This window comes from Heterodontus francisci, chromosome 14, assembly GCF_036365525.1.
Source record: "Heterodontus francisci isolate sHetFra1 chromosome 14, sHetFra1.hap1, whole genome shotgun sequence".
Lineage (NCBI taxonomy): Eukaryota > Metazoa > Chordata > Chondrichthyes > Heterodontiformes > Heterodontidae > Heterodontus > Heterodontus francisci.
The window spans coordinates 74,712,471-74,735,325 of NC_090384.1; the positions used below are offsets into that span (position 1 = coordinate 74,712,471).

Sequence of the window (22,855 nt, forward strand, 5' to 3'; positions counted from 1 at the left end):
AATTTAATTTCAAATATATGTTCAAAAATGACCCCAGCTAGCACTCTGTAACCTTTTGGAACTTCCTCACAAGTTGGAGCTATGCAAAAAGAATGAAACCATAGTGGTTCCACACCTCTCCAATATCAAAACATAAGATCATAAGATCACAAAAAAAAGGGCAAGAGTAAGCCATTTGGCCCCTCGAGCCTGATTCACCATTCAATAAGATCATTGCTGATCTGATGTGGCCTTAACTCCACTTTCCTGCCTGCCGCTCATAATCCTTGACTCCCTTTTAGATCAAAACTAACTCAGCCTTGAATTTATTCAGTGACCCAGCCTCCACTGCTCTCTAGGGTAGAGAATTCCAAAGATTAATGACCCTCTGAGAGAAGAAATTCCTCCTCATCTCCATCTTAAGAGAAGACCACATATTTTGAAATTGTGCCGCCAGTTCTTAATTCCCCCATGAGGTGAAACATCGTCTCAACATCTACCCTGTCAAGCCCCTCAGAATCTTATATGTTTCAATAAGATCACCTATCATTCTTCTAAACTCAAATGAGTATAGGTCCAACCTGTTCAATCTTTCCTTCATCCCCAGAATCAGCCTAGAGAACCTTGTCTGAACTGCTTCCAATGCAAGTATATCCTTCCTTAAATAAGGAGACCAAAACTGTATGCAGTACTCTAGGTGCAGTCTCACCAATGCCCTTACCAAGATATCAAAAATATCAGGATGCACATGGGGACACTGACACCAAAAGAAATACAATTGAATCACTGTGCATGGAGCTTAACTGGATACAATACCAAGTGATTTGTTAATGTGCTGTAACATTTCTTGATGGGATATCTCTCAGAAACAAGATGAATCCTTTAAAAAAAGGAACTCTAAATGTTAATGCAAAGCTAGTTGCAGTAAAAGTATATGTAACTGCATCCTTCAGAGACAATGCTGTAATTTTATTACATTAACGACAGACTTTCTTTTTTCTACGGAAAGCAACAGAATTAAAATAGTCTTCACTGACACCTCTCATTCCTGTTACCAAGGAAATTGCTTTTAGTACCTTGAAAAAGCCAAAAGTCTCTTTGTTTGATGGTGTAATTTAGAGATTCTGAGGTATCCTGACTGTACGACTATTCTTTGGAACAGCTATCGTCCATTTACATTATAATGGCTTTCCTGTTCTTTCATGGAGAGGCTGGTGAGAGAAAATTCTTAGGTCTGATTGTCTGCCAACTCATTCTTGCACTCCATATATTACATTTACCTCAACAATGAAAATTGGGGAAAATAGAAAGTTGATTACCTTCATTTTATATCAACTAGCCAAGATAACACATTGTCCTTAAATTATATTTGTTGCACAAACTACAACAGGTTCACTTAATAATCTCCAATGCCCCGATGAAGTCAGTGGACATTACTTATGGGCCATAAATGTGATTAAATGAATTTCTTTCTCATTATTTTGTTTGCAGGATGCACCCATCCCTAGTTCTCCTGAGGTGGTGGTGGTGGTAGAGGTGGTGCTGGAGGTGGATCACCTTCTTGAACTGCTACAGACCTTCTCATGATAGCTCCCACGATGCTTTGAGGTAGGGAATTTAGGATATTAATCCAATTGCAATGAATCGATGCAACATATGTCCAAGTCAGGGTGGTATATGGCTCGGAGGAGAAATTGGAGGTGATGATGTTCCCAAGTAATTATTAATATTCATCTAAGAATGCCCAATAAACTCTGAAAAACACAATAGACTCCAGAGATTTTCTTGGAAAAATGGGCTAATATAGATTAAAACAACTGACCTTATGAAGTCCATCAGGATAGATAGAAAGGTTAAGATTGCCACCAAACCTCAGTGTTTCAAATAGCATGCTGCTTCTCAACACTATTAATAAATAACAGCAGCATTAGGTATGATCCTAACCCTTGATAGCAAGGTTGCATGCACAATCTTCTCATCCAGTTGTGACAGCATGAGTAGTTTGCTCATCTCACTGAATCTTCAATGGAATAATTTTTAATGTGAAGTAAACTCGTTTATGTATGCCAAGTTCACATAGGTCCTGTTTGACCTGCTGAGAGCTCTGTCAGAGAATTTGACAGCAATGTTGTGTTGAGTACCCAGGATTAAACACCGGGTAGGTATTAAGAGGAAATTACAATTGTTCTCACAACATTCTTTTCCAAAGCATCTCTTATTTCTAGAATGAGCATTGGTCATATCTCCGTAACCTTGTGGCATGTTAACCTGATGAAACGAAAAAGATAATCCAGCTATTTTATGGATTAAATTAGATTTGAACTATACAAATCCAAATTGCTGGTTCCCTTAGAGTTAGGTTAATACATTACAGAATACTGCAAATACATTTTTGAACTCTGACTTCAGAATCATTAATTTAGATATTTGAAGGTACTGAAAACCAACAATAGTTTATTTATAATCTTATTTAGTATTTGAGCTACAAATTCTGGATCTAGAATTGTTTAAAAGATCATGGGTATGTGGATTTTTTTGTTTTTTTTACAAGCAATCTTCACAGAATGATTCTGTTTGTAAATATAGAACAAGATGATACATGGAAAATAAAAGATTTAATATAAATCTACCTCTAATACTGCATTCCCTGTCATTACCAGTTGTAAGAGCCCATGAAGTAACAGAAAGAGACAGAACAGACTGAATCTCACCACTAGAATTCACCATAAAAACCCCATGTGAAACATAATTCTTACAAAATATCTGAACAATCCCTTAGAGAATCAAAATCTCCTATGAAAAACATGGTGATGACTAACTTAATGGGCGCAGCATTGTATGTCAAATCAGTGTTTAGAATACACATAATTGTCTCTATTTTAGATCACAATAGAATTATTTTTTAATAAATAAACCTCTTTAAAGACACTTCTTTTAAACAGTAGAATCAGCCTTGTCCTGTCTGTCATTTGTAAATTTGTGTGTTCCCCCACTCATATTTGTGTCTCTTGTACATTGTCCTTAGAGTTCACTCGCATCAATAATGGTTCATGCACAGAGCTGTGTAGTGAGTTTATTGTGTTTACTGTGGTGGTGTGGTTGAACGGAGCTTTATAAGAGTTATAGTGGTTCATATGCTCATGCTCTATAGCGGGCATGGTCAGGTGACTCTCCACGGCAGTACTTCCTGCGATGTCATCATCTACATTGATGATCTCGATGGTCCTGGTGGGAGCATGGTGATTCTGGTGGTGATGCTGCTTGCGCATTTTGTAAAAAATGATTAACATCACTGCTGCCATCAGTGTGATAGCTACAAAGCAACCAATAATGATCTTGGTGGTTTTCATCACCTCATCTAGGCCAGGCATGAGATTTCCTCCAGCATCAGTAATAGCAACTGTGACTGTTTTTTCCGTTGACTTTGTGCTCCGAGGAGTCAAGGATGTCGTCACAAATGTGGTATCCCATTCGCTGAAAGGTGTAGGTCTAAATTTATCATCCGTCGTGTGTACCTGTACAGATGGTTCCATTGTCTCCACTGTGACAGTTGTGAAATAAGTGAAGGTGCTGTTTTCTGTAGCAGTCACATTTAGTGTAGCTGAAGCTGTCGTATTCCCTGCAGAATTACTCACCAAACACGTATATAACCCTGTGTCCTGGGCAGTCACATTGGTAAAATTTAACGTGCCATCATTAAGTACAGAAATCCGAACTTTGTATGCTCCATGTGTCATTATTGTGCCATTTGGAGTAATCCAACTCACCGAGGTCATGGAGGTTGATGCTCGACATTTTAATTCTGCAGCCATTCCCTCAGTCAGATTAAGGTCTGTAGGAGCCTCTACAATTACTGGAGCATAGCAGTTGAATTTGTTCTGGTCCAGTTCTCCAATATAACTCCCTTTTAAACTAGGGGGTGCATGACAACGAGCACAACATGTTGTGTTGGAGGGCACAATCTCCTTCAGCCACCAGCTCAGCCACAAGATGTCACAATTGCAGTTCCATGGGTTGTGATGCAAGTGGACCCGCTCAAGGTGGTGAAGGGGGGTGAAGAGGTCATGAGGAAGCAAAGTCAGGTTATTGTGCGCCAAGTTAAGCTCTATTAGTGACTGAAGGTCATCAAAGGCATTCCTCTCAATCACCTGGATCTGAGCATGCATCATCCACAGTTTCTGTAGGTTAGTCAAACCCTGAAAGGAGCCCGGTCGGATTAGAGAAAGCCGATTCCCTGATAGTTCCAGTTCCTCCAATTTTGTCAGGGGTGTGAGGTTTGGGATTTCCCGAAGATTACACATACCGAGATTCAAATACCTTAAATTTGACAGACCTTCAAAGGCTCTATCAGAGATGTATTCAAGTCTTTTTAGTTCACCTAAATCCAATCTCCTAAGAGAAGGAACTCGATTGAAAGCATACGATGGTATGCTTTCAATTGGATTATTCCTCAACCACAGTTCTTTCAGTTTGGAGAGGTACTCAAAAGCTCCACTAGGAATGGTGGAAAGACGGTTGTCAAACAGCTCCAGGGTGTTGAGATTTGTCAGTCCATTGAAGGCCCCAACCTCAATCTGTCGGATGTGGTTCTTGCTTAACTGTAGAATCTCTAGATGCCTTAAATGCTTGAAGCTGTCAGCTTTGATGACTTGGATCCCGTTTTCTTGCAGGTTCAGGTAGCGCGTGTTGATGGAGATGCTATCTGGCACTTCCCTCAAGTTTCGTCGTGTACAGATCACTTTGCTAAACTGGTTACTACAGGAGCACACAGAAGGGCAGGTCTGAGCTCTGACCAAACCGGCCACCACGAGAAGTTGTAGAGCCAACAGCAGCACAAATAACGGGTCGAGTATGGCCCTGTTAAACTTGGGACCTATCATCATCTGCTGTGGATGCAATGTCATCTTGTTCAACATTCATAATTTATTGGATGTTTGTTTTCTTGAGTTCAATTTATTATTGTAATCTGAAGAAAAAGGAAAAAAAGAATTAGTACTCAGAATCAGCATATCACTAAATCATTTTGTAATCTTATCTCATGATGCTTTTCCCCTTCAATGCTTTCCCTGCTCAGTGCTTTCACAATATGCCTGCATTATTTCTCATTGCCTTAAGCTGCCTTAAAACCAGCTCCAACTGACATTTGAATCACACTATACTTCCATAGATGCACAGTGTTTCAAAACCGCCAAAAATACAAAATGTTGTATCTATTCTTTCATTTTATATCTCAGTTTCAAAAACATGACCAGTGTAATACTCACTCCCAGCAGGCAAGGCTCACCCCCAGAAGGCTCAGAAATTACCCCTAACATTTTTCTTTTCTGACAAGCTCATAGGAGTTTCAATAATATAAAGTTTACAATCATACCATTTCAAGGAATATTGGCTATGTTCAAACTTTCACACTGCAATTAAATAATAATTAAGATTGGAAATAACACGGCAAAATAATTGCACAACACATTCTATATTTGTATTAAAATTTCACTACCATTTTAAAAGAGACATTAACCCATTGCAAATAGATGCCTTTGTGAGGATAGCACATAAAGAAATCTGATCCAATGGCCTGGATATTTACTTACCTCACTCTGATTGATATGCTTGGCTTCCAGTCGGACAGGCAACCAGTTGGTGAAGGCTGCAGGACCAGGTGGGGAGGGGTGGTGTAAGGAGAAGGGGCAAGGGGTTCATCCTAGGGTCTGAGGGGAGGGGGCATGGCCAATTGCAGGTCCGGGGCACGGTGGAAATCGGGAGCGAGTTCAAAGGACTGGCAGCATTGGAAACCTCATGGGAGGGCGAAGTTGAAGGCCTCAGCTATCAGAGGCTGGTGGGAGGGTTGAGAATCCTCAGCAGGTTGCGATGGGGGGTGGGGGAGTGGGGAGTGGGGTAGGCAGAAATCATAGGTGTGGGGCGAAGTCAGAAGCCTGTGATGGAAGTCAGAGTCCTGGGTGGGGGGGTGGGGCGGAATTGGAGGCCTCAGGAGGAAGGTCAAGAGGCGGGGTGCTACCACAGGCTTACTTTGGTAGGTACACCTCCTGAACCCAGGCACTAATTGTAAAGGCACCCACCTCCTGGATCCACCAAGTCCTCGCCTGGATGTAGTTGCCACAGTTAAATTCGAAAAATTGAATGACAATGAGGCTCACCTCCATATTTAAAGTGCCAACCCGCCTCTTTGGTAGGGGGTTGATGCATGTCCACCTTCCTGATTAGTTAAAGCCAGAAGTGAGTGGGTTGGAGGTGGGTTTGGGTTAGGATTCGATTTCTTAAGACTTTAACCCCCTCCCCCAACTTGACCCAAACCCACTTTCCTTTTGGTTAAAATTCTCCCAATGTGTATGATAACATTGCACAGTTTAATTTCCAGGCTAAGTGGTTAAGATTTAGCATACAATACTGTTTCGGCTTTTAATAAAATTAATGTAAACTTTATGATCACTATATTTTAAAGGACTTAATTGGATATAATTTGTACAATGATTTCAAAATGTTTTACTTCAGGAGAAAAAAAATCCAAAAGTTTGAGTTATGCACTGAAGAAAGTTTCACAACAAATAATTTCTTTTGAAGTGGATATGAATTTAAGTGAAGTTATTCATAATTCAACCTTAAGCAAGCACAAGTAATTGGATATAAGTATACAGTGGTACTGTTAACATTTGCATTTTTGCAAAGTAGTTTCTGTTTCACAGAGACACTAAAGTGACAGTCTAACTCTTATCTTGTCTAAGTCTTGCTCTGACTCTGGAACAGAGAGATCACCTGAGGAAGGTTATCTCACACACCACTTTGGCTTGACAATGTATGCAGTATCAAGCTGGTTTAAAATGTTCAGAGACCACCTGGAAACTTTATAAATTTGAGTAGAGTCCTTTTTAATGTTTCAAGAAAATGTGCACTCCCATCGGCACACTTAAAACATTTAATACATCAATGACGAGAGTGCAATTTATTGCCAAGCAACTTAACAGGTGTCTTCCTGGCTATGAATTGCACTATGCACGTTAGACTGGAAGCAGAGCAATGGAAGCCTTAAAGCAGATATTTGTCAAGATCTTTATATTTATTTTACGATAATTGCTAACAAACAGGGTAAAATATTGTTATTTTGTAACTTTGCATCCTAAATTATTGAGCTAAAAGCTTAGAAAAATATAACTGGCAAGTTTTACATGGAATGATTGATTTATTCTTTTCTATCTCTGAAACACAATTGTCTTATGGTCCATCTGACCCAGTTGGCAGAATTCTATGAAACAATTCCAGGTCTTGTTTCACTTCACTACACATTCCCTTTCTCCCTTCAGTGTTTGGAACTGTGTGTGCCCTAACTCTTAACTGCGACACTACAGCTGGGTGCTTTTCTGATTAACTATTCTAGCAGCAAGCACGCTAAAAAAATCTGAAGCTGAATGAAGCCAGAACTGTAAATTTGCTTTTAAGGCTTGTTATGGTGGGTTCTAACTCATTGGTCACATGGTACAACTGTCTAATATCAAATCCAATAAAAAGCATATCAGACATTTGCAACAGCAAATATTCCCAAATCTGATATATTATATGACCTATATTGGATTGTGCCACTCCATGTCCTCCTGTTTCTTTTTTAAATGTTGACCATTTTCTTCCTACCTCTTTTGAAGGTTTTGACTCATAGCTGACATGATTTTACAAGGTAGTCATGGAGAAAATTATTACACCTGTGGGGAGTCCAAAACTAGGGAAAATAAATACAAGATAGTCACTTCTTCGCCCAGAGTAGTTAGAATGTGGAGCTTGCCACCACGTGGAGAGTTGAGTCAAATAGCATAGATGCCTTTAAGGAGAAGCTATTTAAATACATGAGGAAGAAAGGAATAGAAGGAAATGCAGATAGGAATAGATGGACCAGTTGGGCCGAATGGTTTGTTTCTGTGCTCTAAATTCTAGGTAGTTCTATAGGTGCTGGGTGCTCTCCAGTACCTCACACAAGTTGCCATTATTCAGGTACGTTCCTTGGCCTGGAATAGCAACAGACTAGTCACTGATGGAGGCTATGTTAGGTTGTCAACTTGTTTCATAGCAGTGACGTGAATAAAAGCAACCAAATTGCTGACTTGCATTTCACAGCACTCACCTCACTGCAGCTTCAGTTTTATGGAAGGTTCAAGCTTTGAACAGACTTGTTCCGAACTGATATGCATAATTCTCCATATTCAACAAGTACAATCTCAGTTTACATAATCTGAAGAGAATTATAAAACAGAATTGGAATAGAGCTGTCTCCAGTCTGCGTTTGCCCAGACAGTCCATTTTTAATTTTCATGTAAAGTGGGTATTAAAGTCTGGTTTTTTGGAAGAAAATTGTTATGGCATAAAAAATATTGCTCTTTATCCTTAAATTCAACATACTCCTTCAAAATAAACACTACCAATTGTTACTGTCTGCTTTTTTTGTAGTTTAATTTGTCTAGTATTGCAAGCTTTACAGTAAAGTACCAAAACCACAGTGTTTCAAATTATTCCATCAGCTGCAAAATTGGCAGAGCCTTGATATAAAGTTCAGAGCCATTAGCAAGGAATGGAGCAGCTAGTCCCAATTATAAAAATACAAGAGAAAGAATTCAAGTAAATATCTTACAGTGTAACAGGAAAACAGAGGAATGTAAACAGAAGCGAACACAAAATATAATACAAATATACTGAACAGTAAGGAGCCAGATGTACTGCATCTAAACACATCTGGTGAAGAGACAAGAACTGGGAAAATATCATTTAGAAGAGAGTGAGAGGTAGAGATACCATTAAAATGAATGTACCCCATATCAGTATCAAAATCCTAGAATTCCCTTTATAACACAATTGCAGGAGCACCATCAGCACAAGCAGTGGTTCAAGAAGAAAGACCCACAGCACCTTCTCAGGGCAAGTAGGGATGGGCAATAAACATGTCATTGCCAGTGTCACCCACGTCCTGAGAACTAATTTTAAAAAATGAGCATTATGACTACCAATAGTTGAAATACACTTGCCTTTATATAATCTTTGACTGTGGAGAGGAAATCATATTGTGGTGACTTTTGCAGTTTTAGCAGACTTTTGCACAGTGCAAATATGAAAATTACTGAACTACTCAGCTAGTTATTAGAACTTCTGCATCATTTTCATTTGTGAAGCATTACTGAATAGTTATCATTTACAAATGCTGAGACTTTTATTAAATGTGAGGCAGAGCCCATAAAAGAATTGTCAGTCTAATAATGATGTGTTACCTTGGGGAACACCTGACTGTCAGATAAAAAAATTAATTTCAGCAGGGGGACCTGCCTGAAATTTAAATTAGTTTTGTCTGCCCGAATGAGCTAAAATATTTTATCAAATGAAACATGTTATAGAAAGAAACCTACATGGGGACAGTTAACAGGGTCAATCCAGCAACTTTCACTGCAGGAACTACATTTTTAATGCACTCTCAACCTGTCATTTCACAGCACTTGGAATTATATGGTGTACATTAGCTTTTTTTCCCCCCGAGCTTGGGCATTACACATTCTCATCAGCTCCCAACTCACAATCAAAGAAAGGTCCATGTTGGAGTCAGAATAGCAGAATTTATTAGCTATGTTGGCATCAATAACGATGGTAAAGTTTGTATTATGAAATATCTAAGTCAGATTACTGAGCATCATCCACTAGAATGTCAGTATGGAGGAACTCAGCCAGTTCCTGTCAATCACAAAGCTTAAATAGCATTCAATTTGTAAAATGTTTTAACCTAGGACACGTGGACAAGTTACTTCTTGTACAGGATCACTGTTAGTCATCACTGTACGTACTCTGTAAAGTCCCATCACCTGCCTGAAACATAGTCAGGAACTGCTATGGCCACTATGTCTCATGACATTGGTAACCCATTCTTTTCAAAGCATTTATGATGCTTCTAGGGACTAGAGCAATTCTTTTTCGACTGTTAGTACTATTGCAATATGAAGTCATAGTATTGTCATGCAGACCCCCACCTGCAGAGAATGAGACATATTAATTTTGTCATATGAACATTGATTTTAAACTTGCTGGGAAGAAAAGAAGGCCTGTTAAACTTAGCTGAAAAGAATATTTGCATACTAACAGACAGTGCTTGTGGAGACAAAAGGACCTTTCCCTGACACATTCAACCCCAATGGATTTTGATCACCAGACACTGAAGGTGTAAGGAAGAGCATTCCAGAGACTGCTAAGGTGATACAATCCACAAAAGCCAGGACTGGTTAAACCAGCTGGTCACATGACTAACTGGCTGGTCCAGGGTTTTTTGAACTAGCCACAGAGTTTTTGAACTTAGAAAAGACTGTTTTCTCCAGGAGTGAGAATACCTCTCCTATCTGCTCCCATCTCTTTCTCACAAGCCTCTGGACCCACTGAGGACACATGAACTTCAAGAGAGAAAAGTCTCCTACATCGAACAAGGTTTAAGATGAATACTGGACCCCAACGAAAAGCAAGACCTACCGACAATCAAAGACTTTATAGTGAGCTTGAAGAACAGTAACCAAAACCATCTTCAGATATTGCCTCAAACGTTTCCACTTTATTTCTCCTGCTCTTTTCTGTCTCTATCTGCATGTGTGTATTGTGTATGCATGCTAGCGTGGGCGCATCGCGTATCCGTAGGCATTAACTGAATTAGAGTTTAAGTTTAATAAAGTTCAACCTTTTTTCTTTAAACCTAAGAAAACCTGTTTGGCGAGTTTCTTTGCCTTATAATTGGAAGTTAGTGAACAGGGACTCACTAAGGGGAAGCTAAAAAAAATGATGTGATTAAAATAAAACCCTGTTAAGGTAAGACCGGAAAAGGCTGAGAAGGAACCCCTAGATTCCTGCCCACCCGGTCAGAACAGAAATTTGGCGGCTCATCCGGGATTTTACCCACAGATAAATGAGAAATTGGAAGTGGGAAGTCAAATTGTTCCCAAACAAAAAAGAGAAAAGATTTCAATATAGGTTTTCTTGTGGTTGTGTGTGCTAGATACTAACATGTCTGCAACTGAAGCTAGTAGCTCCCCAAGCCAGGGTGAAGTAACTTGTGATAAGTTAAAAGCACTGTCTATGGAGGAGATGAGGAAAATGGCTCAGCAATGTGGGATCACTGTACATGGCAAGGCTAGGAAGTCTGAACTTCTAAGGCTAGTGGCCAATCATTTTTCCCTTAAATCTGAAGAAGCAGAAACAGGGTTAGAAGTAAATCCAGACTGGGTATTGCTCGCAAAGATACAATTGGAACAAAGGAAATTTGAGTTAGAAGACAAGTAAAGAGAAAGAGAAAGGGAGAGATGGGGAAAGAAACACAGAAAAATAGGAGCAGGAGTAGGCAATTCAGCCCTTCGAGCCTGCTCTGCCATTCAATACGATCATCCAAACTCAGTAACCTGTTCCCGCTTTCTTCCCATATCCCTTGATCCCTTTAGCCCTAAGAACTATATCTAACTCTTTCTTGAATATATTTAATGATCTGGCCTCAACTGCTTTCTGTGGTAGAGAATTCCACAGGTTCACCACTCTCTGAGTGAAGAAATCTCTCCTCATCTCAGTCCTAAATGTCTTACCCCTTATCCTTAGACTGTGACCCCTGGTCCTGGACTCCCCCGCCATCGAGAACATCCTTCCTGCATCTAGTCTGCCCAGTCCTGTTAGAATTTTGTAGGCTTCTATGAGATCCCCTCTCATTCTTCTAAACTCTAGTGAATACAAACCTAATCGAACCAATCTCTCTTCATTCGTCAGTCCTGCCATCCCAGGATTCAGTCTGGTGAACTTTCGCTGCACTCCCTCCATAGCAAGAACATCCTTCCTCAGATAAGGAGACCAAAACTGCACACAATACTCCAAATGTGGTCTCACCAACGCCTTGTATAATTGCAGCAAGACATCCTTGCTGTTGTACTCGAATCTTCTTGCTATGAAGGCCAACATACCACTTGCTTTCTTAACTGCCTGCTGCACCTGCATGCTTACTTTCAGCGACTGGTGCACAAGGACACCCAGGTCTCGCTGCACCTCCCCCTTTCCCAATCTATCATCTTTCAGATAATAATCTGCCTTTCTGTTTTTACCACCAAAGTGGATAACCTCACATCTGCATCTGCTATGTATTTGCCCACTCACTTAACCTGTTCAAATCATACTGGAGCTTCTCTGCATCCTCCTCACAGCTCACACTCCCACCCAGCTTTGTGTTGTCTGCAAACTTGGATATATTACATTTAATTCCCTCATCTATATCATTATATCATTGTGAATAGCTGGGGTCTATCCCAGAGAGAGACAGGAGAGAGAGAGAAAGAAAGAGCCTTCCAGAAGGAACGTGAAGAAAAAGAGGAGACAAAGCAAGAGAGAAGAAAGAGAAAGAACCTTCTAGAAAGAATGCGAAGAGAGAGAGCTGAAGCGGCTTGAGTTAATTAGGGGGCGAGAGAGTAACCCCAGTGAAAGCCTGGCCAATATGGAGGAGCATAATTCAGGGCTCGGTACAGGATTGTTAAATCTTTCCCAGCTGATCCCAAAATTCAATGAGGGAGATGTGGAAGCATTTTTTGTGTTTTTTGAAAAACAGGCAAGGCAGTTAAAGTGGCCAGCTGAGGCTTGGACTCTGCTGTTACAGAGTAAATTAACCGGAAAAGCCCATGAGGTTTATTCCATGTTGCCAGATGTGAGTTCATCAAATTACGAACTGACAAAAAATGCTATACTCGGGGCAAATGAGTTAGTACCAGAAGCCTATTGCCACAAGTTTAGAACCCTCAAGAAGCAGGCTGATCAAACTTACCCGGAGTTTGAGAGAAATAAGCAGCTGGCTGTTGACCAGTGGCTGAGGGCTCTTAAAGTACAGCTCAGCAATGAAAATCTCAAGAAGTAATTTTGCTAGAGGAATTTAAACCATCTCTCCCACTCTCCATAAAGAAACATGTGGAGGAACAAAAGGCTCATAAAGCCCAACAGGGAGCAGTCCTGGCCGATGAGTTGTTCTCATTGACAAATCAGTTTCCCAGGGGTAAACCTTTCCTAATCACCCCCACAAATCCAAAAAGGGCAAAGGGTGTAAAGGTGATAGAAGCCTAAACAAGCCTGGGGGGGGAAAGAAAAGCAGGAGACACAGGGGGCCCTCCTCCAGCCACAAAGGAAGGTGCTGTGAGTTGGAGTGAGACTCGGAGACTTGTATGCTTCCACTGCAATAAAGCAGGGCATTTACGAACTGACTGCTGGAAACTAAAAGGAAAACCTGTCGGGTCAATCAGGGCACACCCGCTCAGTGAAGAAGGGACCCTGTTGGAAAGCACAGCAGAACAAGCTGTGGCTTTAACTGCAGTAAGAGTGAGACCTAGGAAACTTGTGGCTGCAAGTGCAGGAAAATTTCATCGGATTCCTGAAGGTTATCAGGGTTTTTGTGTCGGAAGTGTCGGAAGTCGAGTGAGGCAAGCAAGCCCACAGTAATTCTCAGGGACACAGGGGCCACTAGATCCCTTTTACTGCGAAAAGGCCTGACCTTTTCCCCAGAGAGTGCAGTAAACACCAGAATGGTGGTGAATGGTCTTGGAGGGCAGCGTATGCCTGTACCTTTACACTGGGTACACTTGGAGTGCAACCTAGCTTTGGGACCGGTGACCATAGGGATTGTCCCTAGTTTGCCTATGGACGGGACTGACCTGCTCTTAGGTAATAATCTGGCAAGGATGAAGGTGGTAGCATCCCCGGTAGTGAAAGAGAGACCGCAGGAGGTCAGAGAGACAGGGCAGTGACAGGAGACGGTTCCCTGCAGGTTCCCTGAATGTGTAATGAGTGAGGCCATGATCAAACCAGCTCTCCCAGAGGAGACTGAATTCACACTGCAGGCAGATGGCCAGGAGGTCTGTCTGTCTGAGACTTTCTTTGGAAAGCTAGAAGACCCGGGGAATGAGTTAAATAAATCTTCCCTCGCTGAGGCTCAGTGAGCTGACCCAGTATTGAGAGAGTTATCACAGGCTGCCCCGGTCTGAAAGTGAAGCAGAGGGAGTCCCTGATTGCTACTACTTAAAGAATGAGGTACTGATGAGGAAATGGAGTTCTCCTCACAGACCTGAGAGCAAGGAGTGGACAGTAGTTCACCAGCTAATGGTGCAGCAGAAGCACCGGAGAGAAATAGTAAGAATAGCCCATGATTGCAGCAGTTGTACATGTCGGTGGTATACGAAAAACCAAAGCCTGCATAAGACAGCAGTTTGACTGGCCAAATCTCTACAAAGATGTGGTGGTGTACTGTAGGAGTTGCCACATCGGTGTTTGAAGGACCCTCCAGCAGAGGGCTGGTGAACTGTTGCTAACAGCATTTACAGGAACCTGCAGAGACAAAGAAAGTCCTCAAGGGGCAGAGAAACCGTGAGGGTGAGGCCTCATCTAGATGAAGTGTTGCAGGGGAGTGCAGAAGAACCTGGACAAATACCTGCAAGCAGGAGTGTCCCAGAGGAGAAAGGGAAGATTAGCAAAGAATTCTCCCCCACAATCAGGAAAAAAGGGAACTAGCCATCCCCTGAGGTGAAAAGCCCTAGCCTGACTCATCAAGACACTGAAAGAGAGTTCAGAGTGGAACTGCCCACTGCGGCCATCCCTGAACAGAACTCCAACCTAGGGCTAATTAACCTAATCCTCCCCCTGCAGACCTCAACAAGATCAAGACACCTTAGACAGTTATGGAAATGTGCAAACTGAAAAAACTGCCCCAAAAACTGCATGTTTATTGGGATGCCAGAAAGGGCCATTTAAAGCAGCACCTAGACAGGCTGTAACAATAGTTAGGGTTCTGAATGAATGAGGGAGATGCATGTGTGTGTTCCTGTCCTTTTAATGAAATGCTTATTTTAAAAATCGCATTTCATTCCGCTGGGTGTGGAGGTTTCATGCAGACCCCTACCTGTTAAGAATGAGGTATATTAATTTTGTCATATGAACATTGATTTTCAACTGTTGCTGGAGTGAAGAAAGGACTTGTTAAAAAAATTACCAGACACTTGGCTGGAAGCACATTTGCATACTAACAGACCGTGCTTGTGGAGACAAAGGACTATTCCCTGGTCCACTTAACTCACAATGGTCTTTGATTGCCAGACATTGAAGGTGAGGCAGCTCACATTCCAGGATAACAGCTAAGGTGGCAGAATCCACAAACAGAAGTGGTCAAACCAACTAGTCACATGACTAACCTGCTGAGAAACCTGGGGGTCTTTTGAATTGTGCCACAGAGAAAGGCAGAAGGCCTTTCAACTGGAAGCTGGAGCAAGGAAGCCTCTTTCTTTCGCTCTCGCTTTCTCCCAAGCCATCGGACCCACGGAAGACACATAAACCTCAAGAGAGAAAAGACTCTGACCTCGAAACAAGTTGAAGCATGAGCTGGGCCCCAACGAATTGCAAGTCTGACCAGCAACCAAAGACCTCACAGCAAACTCAAAGGACAGTAAAACAGAAACACATCTATAGCCTCAAACTTTTCCCCCTTAATCTTTTCTACTTTTCTGTCTCAACCTGCATGTGTATTTATTGCATATGCATGCTAACGTAGTTGCGGCGCATATTTGTTGTCGGTAACCGGATTAGAGTTTAAGATTAATAAACGTTTACCTTTCTTGTTTAAAAATCTAAGAAAACCTGTCTGAATTTATTTCTTTGCCGTACAATTGGAGCAGCGAACAAGGATTCACTGAGGGGAAGCTAAAAACACGGTATTTTAAAAATTAAACCCTGTTACAGTTAAACCAGGCAAAGACCGAGAGGGAACCCCTAGATTCCTTCTTACCTGCTCATAACAGTATGCTGGAGTAGGTACTTTTCCTGCTTTTTACCTTGGTTAAACTTCACTTTCTTTTTACCCACCCACCCAATATTAGTAAAGCTTTATCCATATTGAGTGCTTCCAGGCCTTTACAGAGCAAATAACATCTCTCAAAAATATGGTGTAAAATTGCCCTTTCCTTTTATGATACTGATATAACCCAGAAAATAAAACTTATGCATAACAGCCAATGTTATTATAACTCTGGTCTATCATCATAATCTCCTGAAAAAATACAGCTCAGCTAGACAAAAAATTGAAAGTTGCACTACAAAAGCCTTCGGAATAATGGTATCAATAAAGAGAAAACTAGTGGTGATAATGAAAGATATAAATCAGTGTGACAAGATTTGAATGCGAAAGCACCCAATTTAAAAAAAATCTTTAGAGAATTTGACGAACAAAAAAAATGGTTGGGCAAAAAATTGGGTTTCAAGGTGTTCTACACTTGTTAGCAGCTGAGGCTATTTTTAGAAAAGCAAAATACTGCAGATTCTGGAATTCTGAAATAAAAACAGGAAGTGCTGGCAAACACTCAGCAAGGCAGGCAACAACCATGGAGAGATAAACAGAGCTAACATTTCAGGTCGAAGACCTTTCATCAGGGTTCAACATTGGCATGAAATGTTGCATTAAGGGGCTAATTCAGTCAAAAAGAAAATGAATTCAAGCACAGGGATTGATGCTGATTTTTGAGCCAGCTCCATGGAGCACCCCTGTCAAAAAACATGAAAGCCATCTTTTAGGGATTGAATTGGTAAAAAACTGAGTTTGTGTTGAAAATAAAAATAAAATCATACTGATGCTGCAAAGCCCACGTTTGAGGATATTGTTAGGACACAGCACTGGGTGCTTTACCCTGTTCAGTCTGTGATATGAGCTTAACAAGGAGGTGAAGGCAGAGACATTAGTTGTAAAAACTTCAGAATTGATTTCCATTCTCTAAACCTGAGACATTATCTTAATTATTTCAAAATAATACGAACAAATTAAAACAGCTCTATTGGCTTCCTTCCGACTCTACGATGAACATAATTAAATTTAATCCGTATTAAAAGGTCCCCAAAATTGAACAAGCATTCTGGAGCCTCTGTCTGACCCAACCATGGACCTTGTGAGAGAGAGGGCGTCATATTCTCCATACACTGGGAGTTCTGGCTTTCCCAGCCTCATTGGAACCTGTTGCAAAGTTGAAGGATGGTATGTCCAGTGAAATGGAGCAACAGGCATTCTAAAGGTCACAAGTGGGCCCATGGAAAGGTGGGTGGAGAAGCGGATGGTGGAGTAGGGGGACTGCTGTTACAGTTCCCAGGACCCCCCTGAGATGGGTTCGGAGATGATGGGCCCATAGAATTGAGACAGGATTGGGGTGGAGGGCTCGTCGCCTTCCCATCGCATCGGAATTTCGTCCGGGCGGGATAGACCGGCGACAGCCTTCCTGCCCCGAGGCCAATTGAGGCTCTTAAGTGGCCTATTACCGGCCACTTAAGGGCCTCTTCCACCCAGCCCAGGCAGTAAGCCTGTGGCAAGGGGGGCCCCCGCCACATGGGGAGCTCGTCCAGTAAAACAAGGTGACCTCTAGGCTTGTTTGGGGAGGGTGGGGGTGGGTGTCCTCCCCCATGGGCAATCTCCTCCATGGCCCACGGATGGACCCTACCATCAAACAAACCACCTCGCTTGACCCCTCCTCCCCCTCTGCTGAACGCCCACCCTCCCATCCCTCGCCAGGGCCTGCTGGACTGGCCCCGGTGACCCTGCTTCACTTATCTTTGGTCCGTGTCTCCAGTGCTGGTCCTGGGTCCAAGGTCTCTGCAGAACTAGCAGTGGCCACTGCTCCCGGTGACACTTCCAATACTACTCAGCTACCAGCCCTGTGATTGGCTGGCAGCTCTTGGAGGAGGGCTCACCATCTTTGAAGGGACGGGGATCCTGGCACGGGCGGAGTGGGGGGGGGGGGGGAGAGGTTGGTGAAGGGGTGCTCCAAAAGGCAGAAGCAGGGTTCCCCATGCCTTTTCGGCCTGGCGCTGGGAGCCCAGCCATCGGCTGGTAATCAAAAGTCCATTATGGATTAAGTTGGAGCAGAGTCCTTTGAAGTACTGTCTATTGATATGCTAATGTATCTCTCCAGCCAAAGTCTCCAATTGTTTTTTAAAGCAAGTTCTTTCTTCACCAACAAAAGTTTAAAATCAATGTTCATGTGGCAAAAATTAATTTTCCTCTTTCTTGGAAGGTGGGGGCTTGCCTGACACTTATTACTATTGAAACAACTCCCACAAGATGGGTTATTTGTTTTTAGAAATGGATACCTCACTATTCATGGTCATTATAGTTTCAGACCCATGGCATATTCACACAGAGACAGTGCAAGTCTTTTATTGACGTTGCAAACTAGAGATAAGGATGCAGATCTCGCCACCTGGAATGGTGTGTTATTGTCACTAGGTTAAGGCACTCCCAATTAGCCAGAAAGGGTTGTAGCAAATTACAATAAACATACTAGACTAATCAATAAATATCAAAATCTAATGCAATAGCCCAAAAATAACTGAAGATTAGAAAAAAAATAGGAACTATAACTTTTGCACTATTCTTGCTGATTGACATTCAAATGTCCATTTCCCCCCCCCCCCAAAAGCCTACCAGGCATCTATTGTTAACTTGGCTCAGCAGTAACACTCATGCCTTTGAGTTGGAAATTGTATCAAACTCCATTCTGGGACTGCAGCACATAATCAAGCCTAAAACTTCAATGCAATACTGAGAGTTGCTGCATTGTCAGAACATGATGCCTTTCAGATGAAACTTTAGACCCATCTTCCTGTGGGCATAATATACCCCTAGGTACAAATGGAAGAAAAACACAGGAGTTCTTCCAGTGCCTTGGCCAACACTTATCCCTCAAGCAACACCACCAAAACAGATTCAACAGTCATTTAATTCATTGCTATATGTGGGACCTTGCTATGCACGATTTGGTTGCTGTATTTGCCCGTGTAGCAACAGTGATCAAATTTCTAAAAGTAATGTACTTATCATGAAGTGCTTTCAAATGTCCTGAGAATATGAAAAATGTTACATAAAAATGCAAGTTCTGTCTTTCTTCTATGAATTAATTCCTATAGCTTATACCGAAAATGTCTTTCAGAATTGATTCTACAGAACTAGAGTTGATGGTATCCTGCAGGATTTCTCAAGAGGGTATTGTGGCCAGTATTTTTATGGGTGAAGAATATCTAGTTTTCTTATGGTTGATTTGAGAGCAAAAACATGTGGCCTTCATACAAATATTTAAATTACCTGGACAAGGTGCCATGCCAACTTTTATGTCACTGAATGAAATTCTACCCTTAGTACAAACCTTGCTGATAAAAAGTAGACTCATAAAGTCTCAAGATCTGACCTATTAAAGCAGGTTTCTTGAAGTCAGTTTTCCACAAAAAAAATTCTTGGTTAATTTATGTATGCTTTCCTGCACTATATTCCATAGATTCATTGATTTTGCATTTCTTTTATCCTGCCACTAATTTGTTCTATTATTGTTGGTTGCCATTGGCCATGGCAAAGCTTATTTTCATGGAGGTTCCAAGCACGCCATGTCATTGAGAGGAGGCAAAAACCTCTTGAGGGGCAACAAAGGTAGATGCAATAAACCAGGAATAGCTGTACAGACCACTCACAAGTACTCAAAACATATCAGCAGATATTGCTACCTCCTCTTTAGGCTGTGTCAGAGTCGTAACATCTACTGCACAATTACCTAAGATTTGGAAGAGGGACATTTCTTCCCTTCAAAGTTAAGATTACCACAATGCAAAACTTTCATGCTACCAGAAACTTACAAGGTGTCTCAACAGGCATGTGTGACATCAGGCAGAGTGCAGTGTGCACAAGTGTCAACCACTATGTTTGCAAGGGTCAAAACTTTCATCACTTTTCTTGTGGAAAAGAGGCATCAGTGAGGCATGTACCTTTGATTGCATAACAGAGTACCCAGAGTGCAAAGCATCACACATGGTGTCAATGTGGTCATCTGGATTCTTAAAATCAATTCCATGGGTTTCATGGACAGTGGGTTTGCACCTAGTCACTATTCAAGTACGATGTGACCATACAAATATGATATACATCAAGGGAGCAGCTACAGTGCTTTCATTATGTTGGATTCCAATGTGCCCATGGTATTTGAAGGAGAAAATAGACTGGGTGGTTGTATTCTAGAGCAAGGCAATCATTTGCATCCATGGTTGCTGACCCACCTGGGAAACCCCCTAACAGCAGAGGAGCATCTCAGCCATGATGCCTCAGCATCTGATTGCTGTTCCTCAGCTGCCAACTTCACTTTCAAGAAAAATGAAACAATATGAGCAAAAGCCAAGGCAGTGTAGAGTGCTTCAAATGGTACCTGCCAATGCATAAGGCAATTCTCAACTTAGATTTGTGTCTTGGTCGACAAGTCCCACAAGAAATGCGTGAAAACCAAAGAGCACACTTCGCTATACTATGACTGCATTGATTTGGTTCCTTCCAGTTTTTACTGTAGACTGCCCTTCAGGCCCAGATAGGATCTTTGGTGCACCTCATACAGCAGGACTTCCACAAACATCATCAAAAGAGAGCAATGTTGTTACAATGTCTCCCCGGTGCCATTGTGAACAATGAGTCCATTTCTCTACCACCACAACTTGTTTTCTTATGGAGAACTGCAGCCCAGCCAAGTATGATACAGATGGTATCTGGCCAAACTTCTGGCAAACTATTCAAATTAGCAGAAAGGGCTCTCACTGAAAAAGTCGCCATGGCCTACTCCTACCCCACAGGTGCACCTGTATGATAGGCCAACACAATCTCATTTTTACATGTCTCTCAAAAACATTCTTGTTCAATGATGTTCAAATGGAATTGGATGGGGTAGCAATTAAACCGGCAGGTTACTAAGATTTCCTTTCAACATGGTAAGTTTGCTAGCTCGATGGAATTCTGTGATGTGCCATAATTTCTAAACATATAAAATTGTTTACTAGCATGATCTGGTGTACACAAACTCTGCATACCTTGTGGCCCTGAAATTATGCCATGAAATACATTTATTTTAAATGGGTTAAAATAATAATAGCAGAACGGAATTTCAGATAAGCCACTTAAGCATTTGCTTTTCATAGTTTAATTTCAAGAACAACTTGCATTTATATATCGACTTTAATGTAACAAAACATCCCAAGGAGCTTCACAGGAGCATTATAAAACAAAATTTGACACTGAGCTATCTATAGAAATATGACTGCAGATGTCCAAAAGCTTGTCAAATAGGTAATTTTTAAGTAGCGTCCTAAAGGAGAAAAGCGAAGTAGAGAGAAGCTAAGAGGTTTGGGAGGGAATTCCAGAGCTTGGAGCTTTGGCAGCTGAAGCCGTGGAGCAATTAAAGTCAGGACACTCAAGAGGCCTGAATTAGAGGAGCACAGATATCCTGGAGGATTTTAGGACTGGAGGAGGCTACAGAGATAGGGATGGGTGAGGCGATGGAGTGATCTGAAAACAAGGATGAAAATTATAAAATTGTGGTACTGCTTAACCAGGACCCAACGTAGGTTAGCGAGCACAGGGGTGATAGGTGAAGGGACTTGGGGCGAGTTAGGACATGGGCAGCAGAGTTTTAGATGATCTCAAGTTTATAGAGGGCATAGCATGGGAGGCTGGCCAGGAGTGCACTGAAATAATCAAGTCTAGAAGTAAAAGGGCATGGATGAGGGTTTCAGCAACAGATGAGCTGAGGCAGGGGCAGAGTCAGGCACTGTTACAGAGATGGAAATAGACGGTTTTGGTTAAGTGGTTGGAAGCTCAACTTGGGGTCAAATATGACATGAAAGTTGCGAACAGTCTGGTTCAGCTTCAGACAGTTGCCAGGGAGAAGGATGGAGTCAGTGACTATGGAACAGAGTTTGTCACAGGGATTGAAAACAATGACTTTTTCTTCTCAATATTTAATTGGAGAAAATGTCTGTTAATCCAGTATTGGATGTCAGACAAGCAGTCTGACAATTTAGATACAGTGGAGGGATCAAAAGAGGTGGGTGCTGAAGTAGAGCTGCGTGTTGTCAACGGACATACAAGGCTACATTTTATAAGCTCGCCGCCGATTTCAGTGCAGGCCACACGCCAAAGAGCCGCCGCGATCTCAAGCATGGTGGCTTATTTAAATAGACAGGGTGGGCCGCCCCTCCGATCATGTGGAGGAGGCGGGCTCTGTCTGTTCCCGGCAATGGCGTCAGCTGTCTGCTCCTGGCAATGGCGTTGACGCCATTTTTAATGGGCTGTCAGCCCTACCGGCTTATTTAAATATTTAAAGATATACGGAATAAAATTAAATGAATACATTTATTTTGCCCCTCTCCCACACCCCCATTAACAATTAAATTAATTATTTGCCCTTCCCCCACAAAACACTTATCCTTACCATCTGACCTTCCACCCCAAACTCCACAAACTTTACACTATAGCCCTTCCCATCAACCCCTACACCCATGACGTTAATTTTACCCCTGCACCCACCCTCCCGCACTGATTAACTTACCTCCTCCCTTCTCCCCACCAATGTTGCGCCTCGTTTCCCCGGACGGGGATCCGAAGGCGTGGGAGTGCCGGCCGCCAGGCCGAAGATCGCAGCAGGCCATCAAGAGGCAATGCAAGTATATTTAAATTAATTAATTTATTGCTCTGAATATTAAAATTGTGGTCCCCTCGTCCAGCGGGGGGGAGGCTGCCACAGTGCCTCATTGCTGCTGGGAGGATCAGGCTGGCCCCTGCTGGTGGTGGGCCTCATCCGGTGCCATCTTCAGGGCCCCGCACCTCCCGCCATGGATCCTGATGTCGAGGGCTCCTTAAAATCCATCCCATGAAAACTGTCGCTGTGTTTTCAGATGATGTTGGGACAACATGCAGATGAGAAACAGGAGGAGACAAAGGATAGATCCTTGGGTGAACTAGAGGTAACGGCGCAGAGGTGGAAAGAGAAACCATTGCAGATGCTTTCAGTGCCAATAA

General features: G+C 42.1%; 1 protein-coding gene across 1 annotated transcript in view; it reads right to left on the reverse strand.

Moving 5' to 3' along the window:
- Window positions 1-2,460: 2,460 nt before the first annotated feature.
- The window catches only part of lrrc4ca (leucine rich repeat containing 4C, genome duplicate a), a 119,386-nt gene continuing 98,991 nt past the window's right edge, over window positions 2,461-22,855 (reverse strand). The window contains exon 3 of the mRNA XM_068046899.1: window positions 2,461-4,945. Coding sequence (XP_067903000.1) covers window positions 2,973-4,895 — 1,923 coding nt within the window. The 5' untranslated portion in view covers window positions 4,896-4,945 and the 3' untranslated portion in view covers window positions 2,461-2,972. The remainder of the gene's footprint in view (window positions 4,946-22,855) is intronic.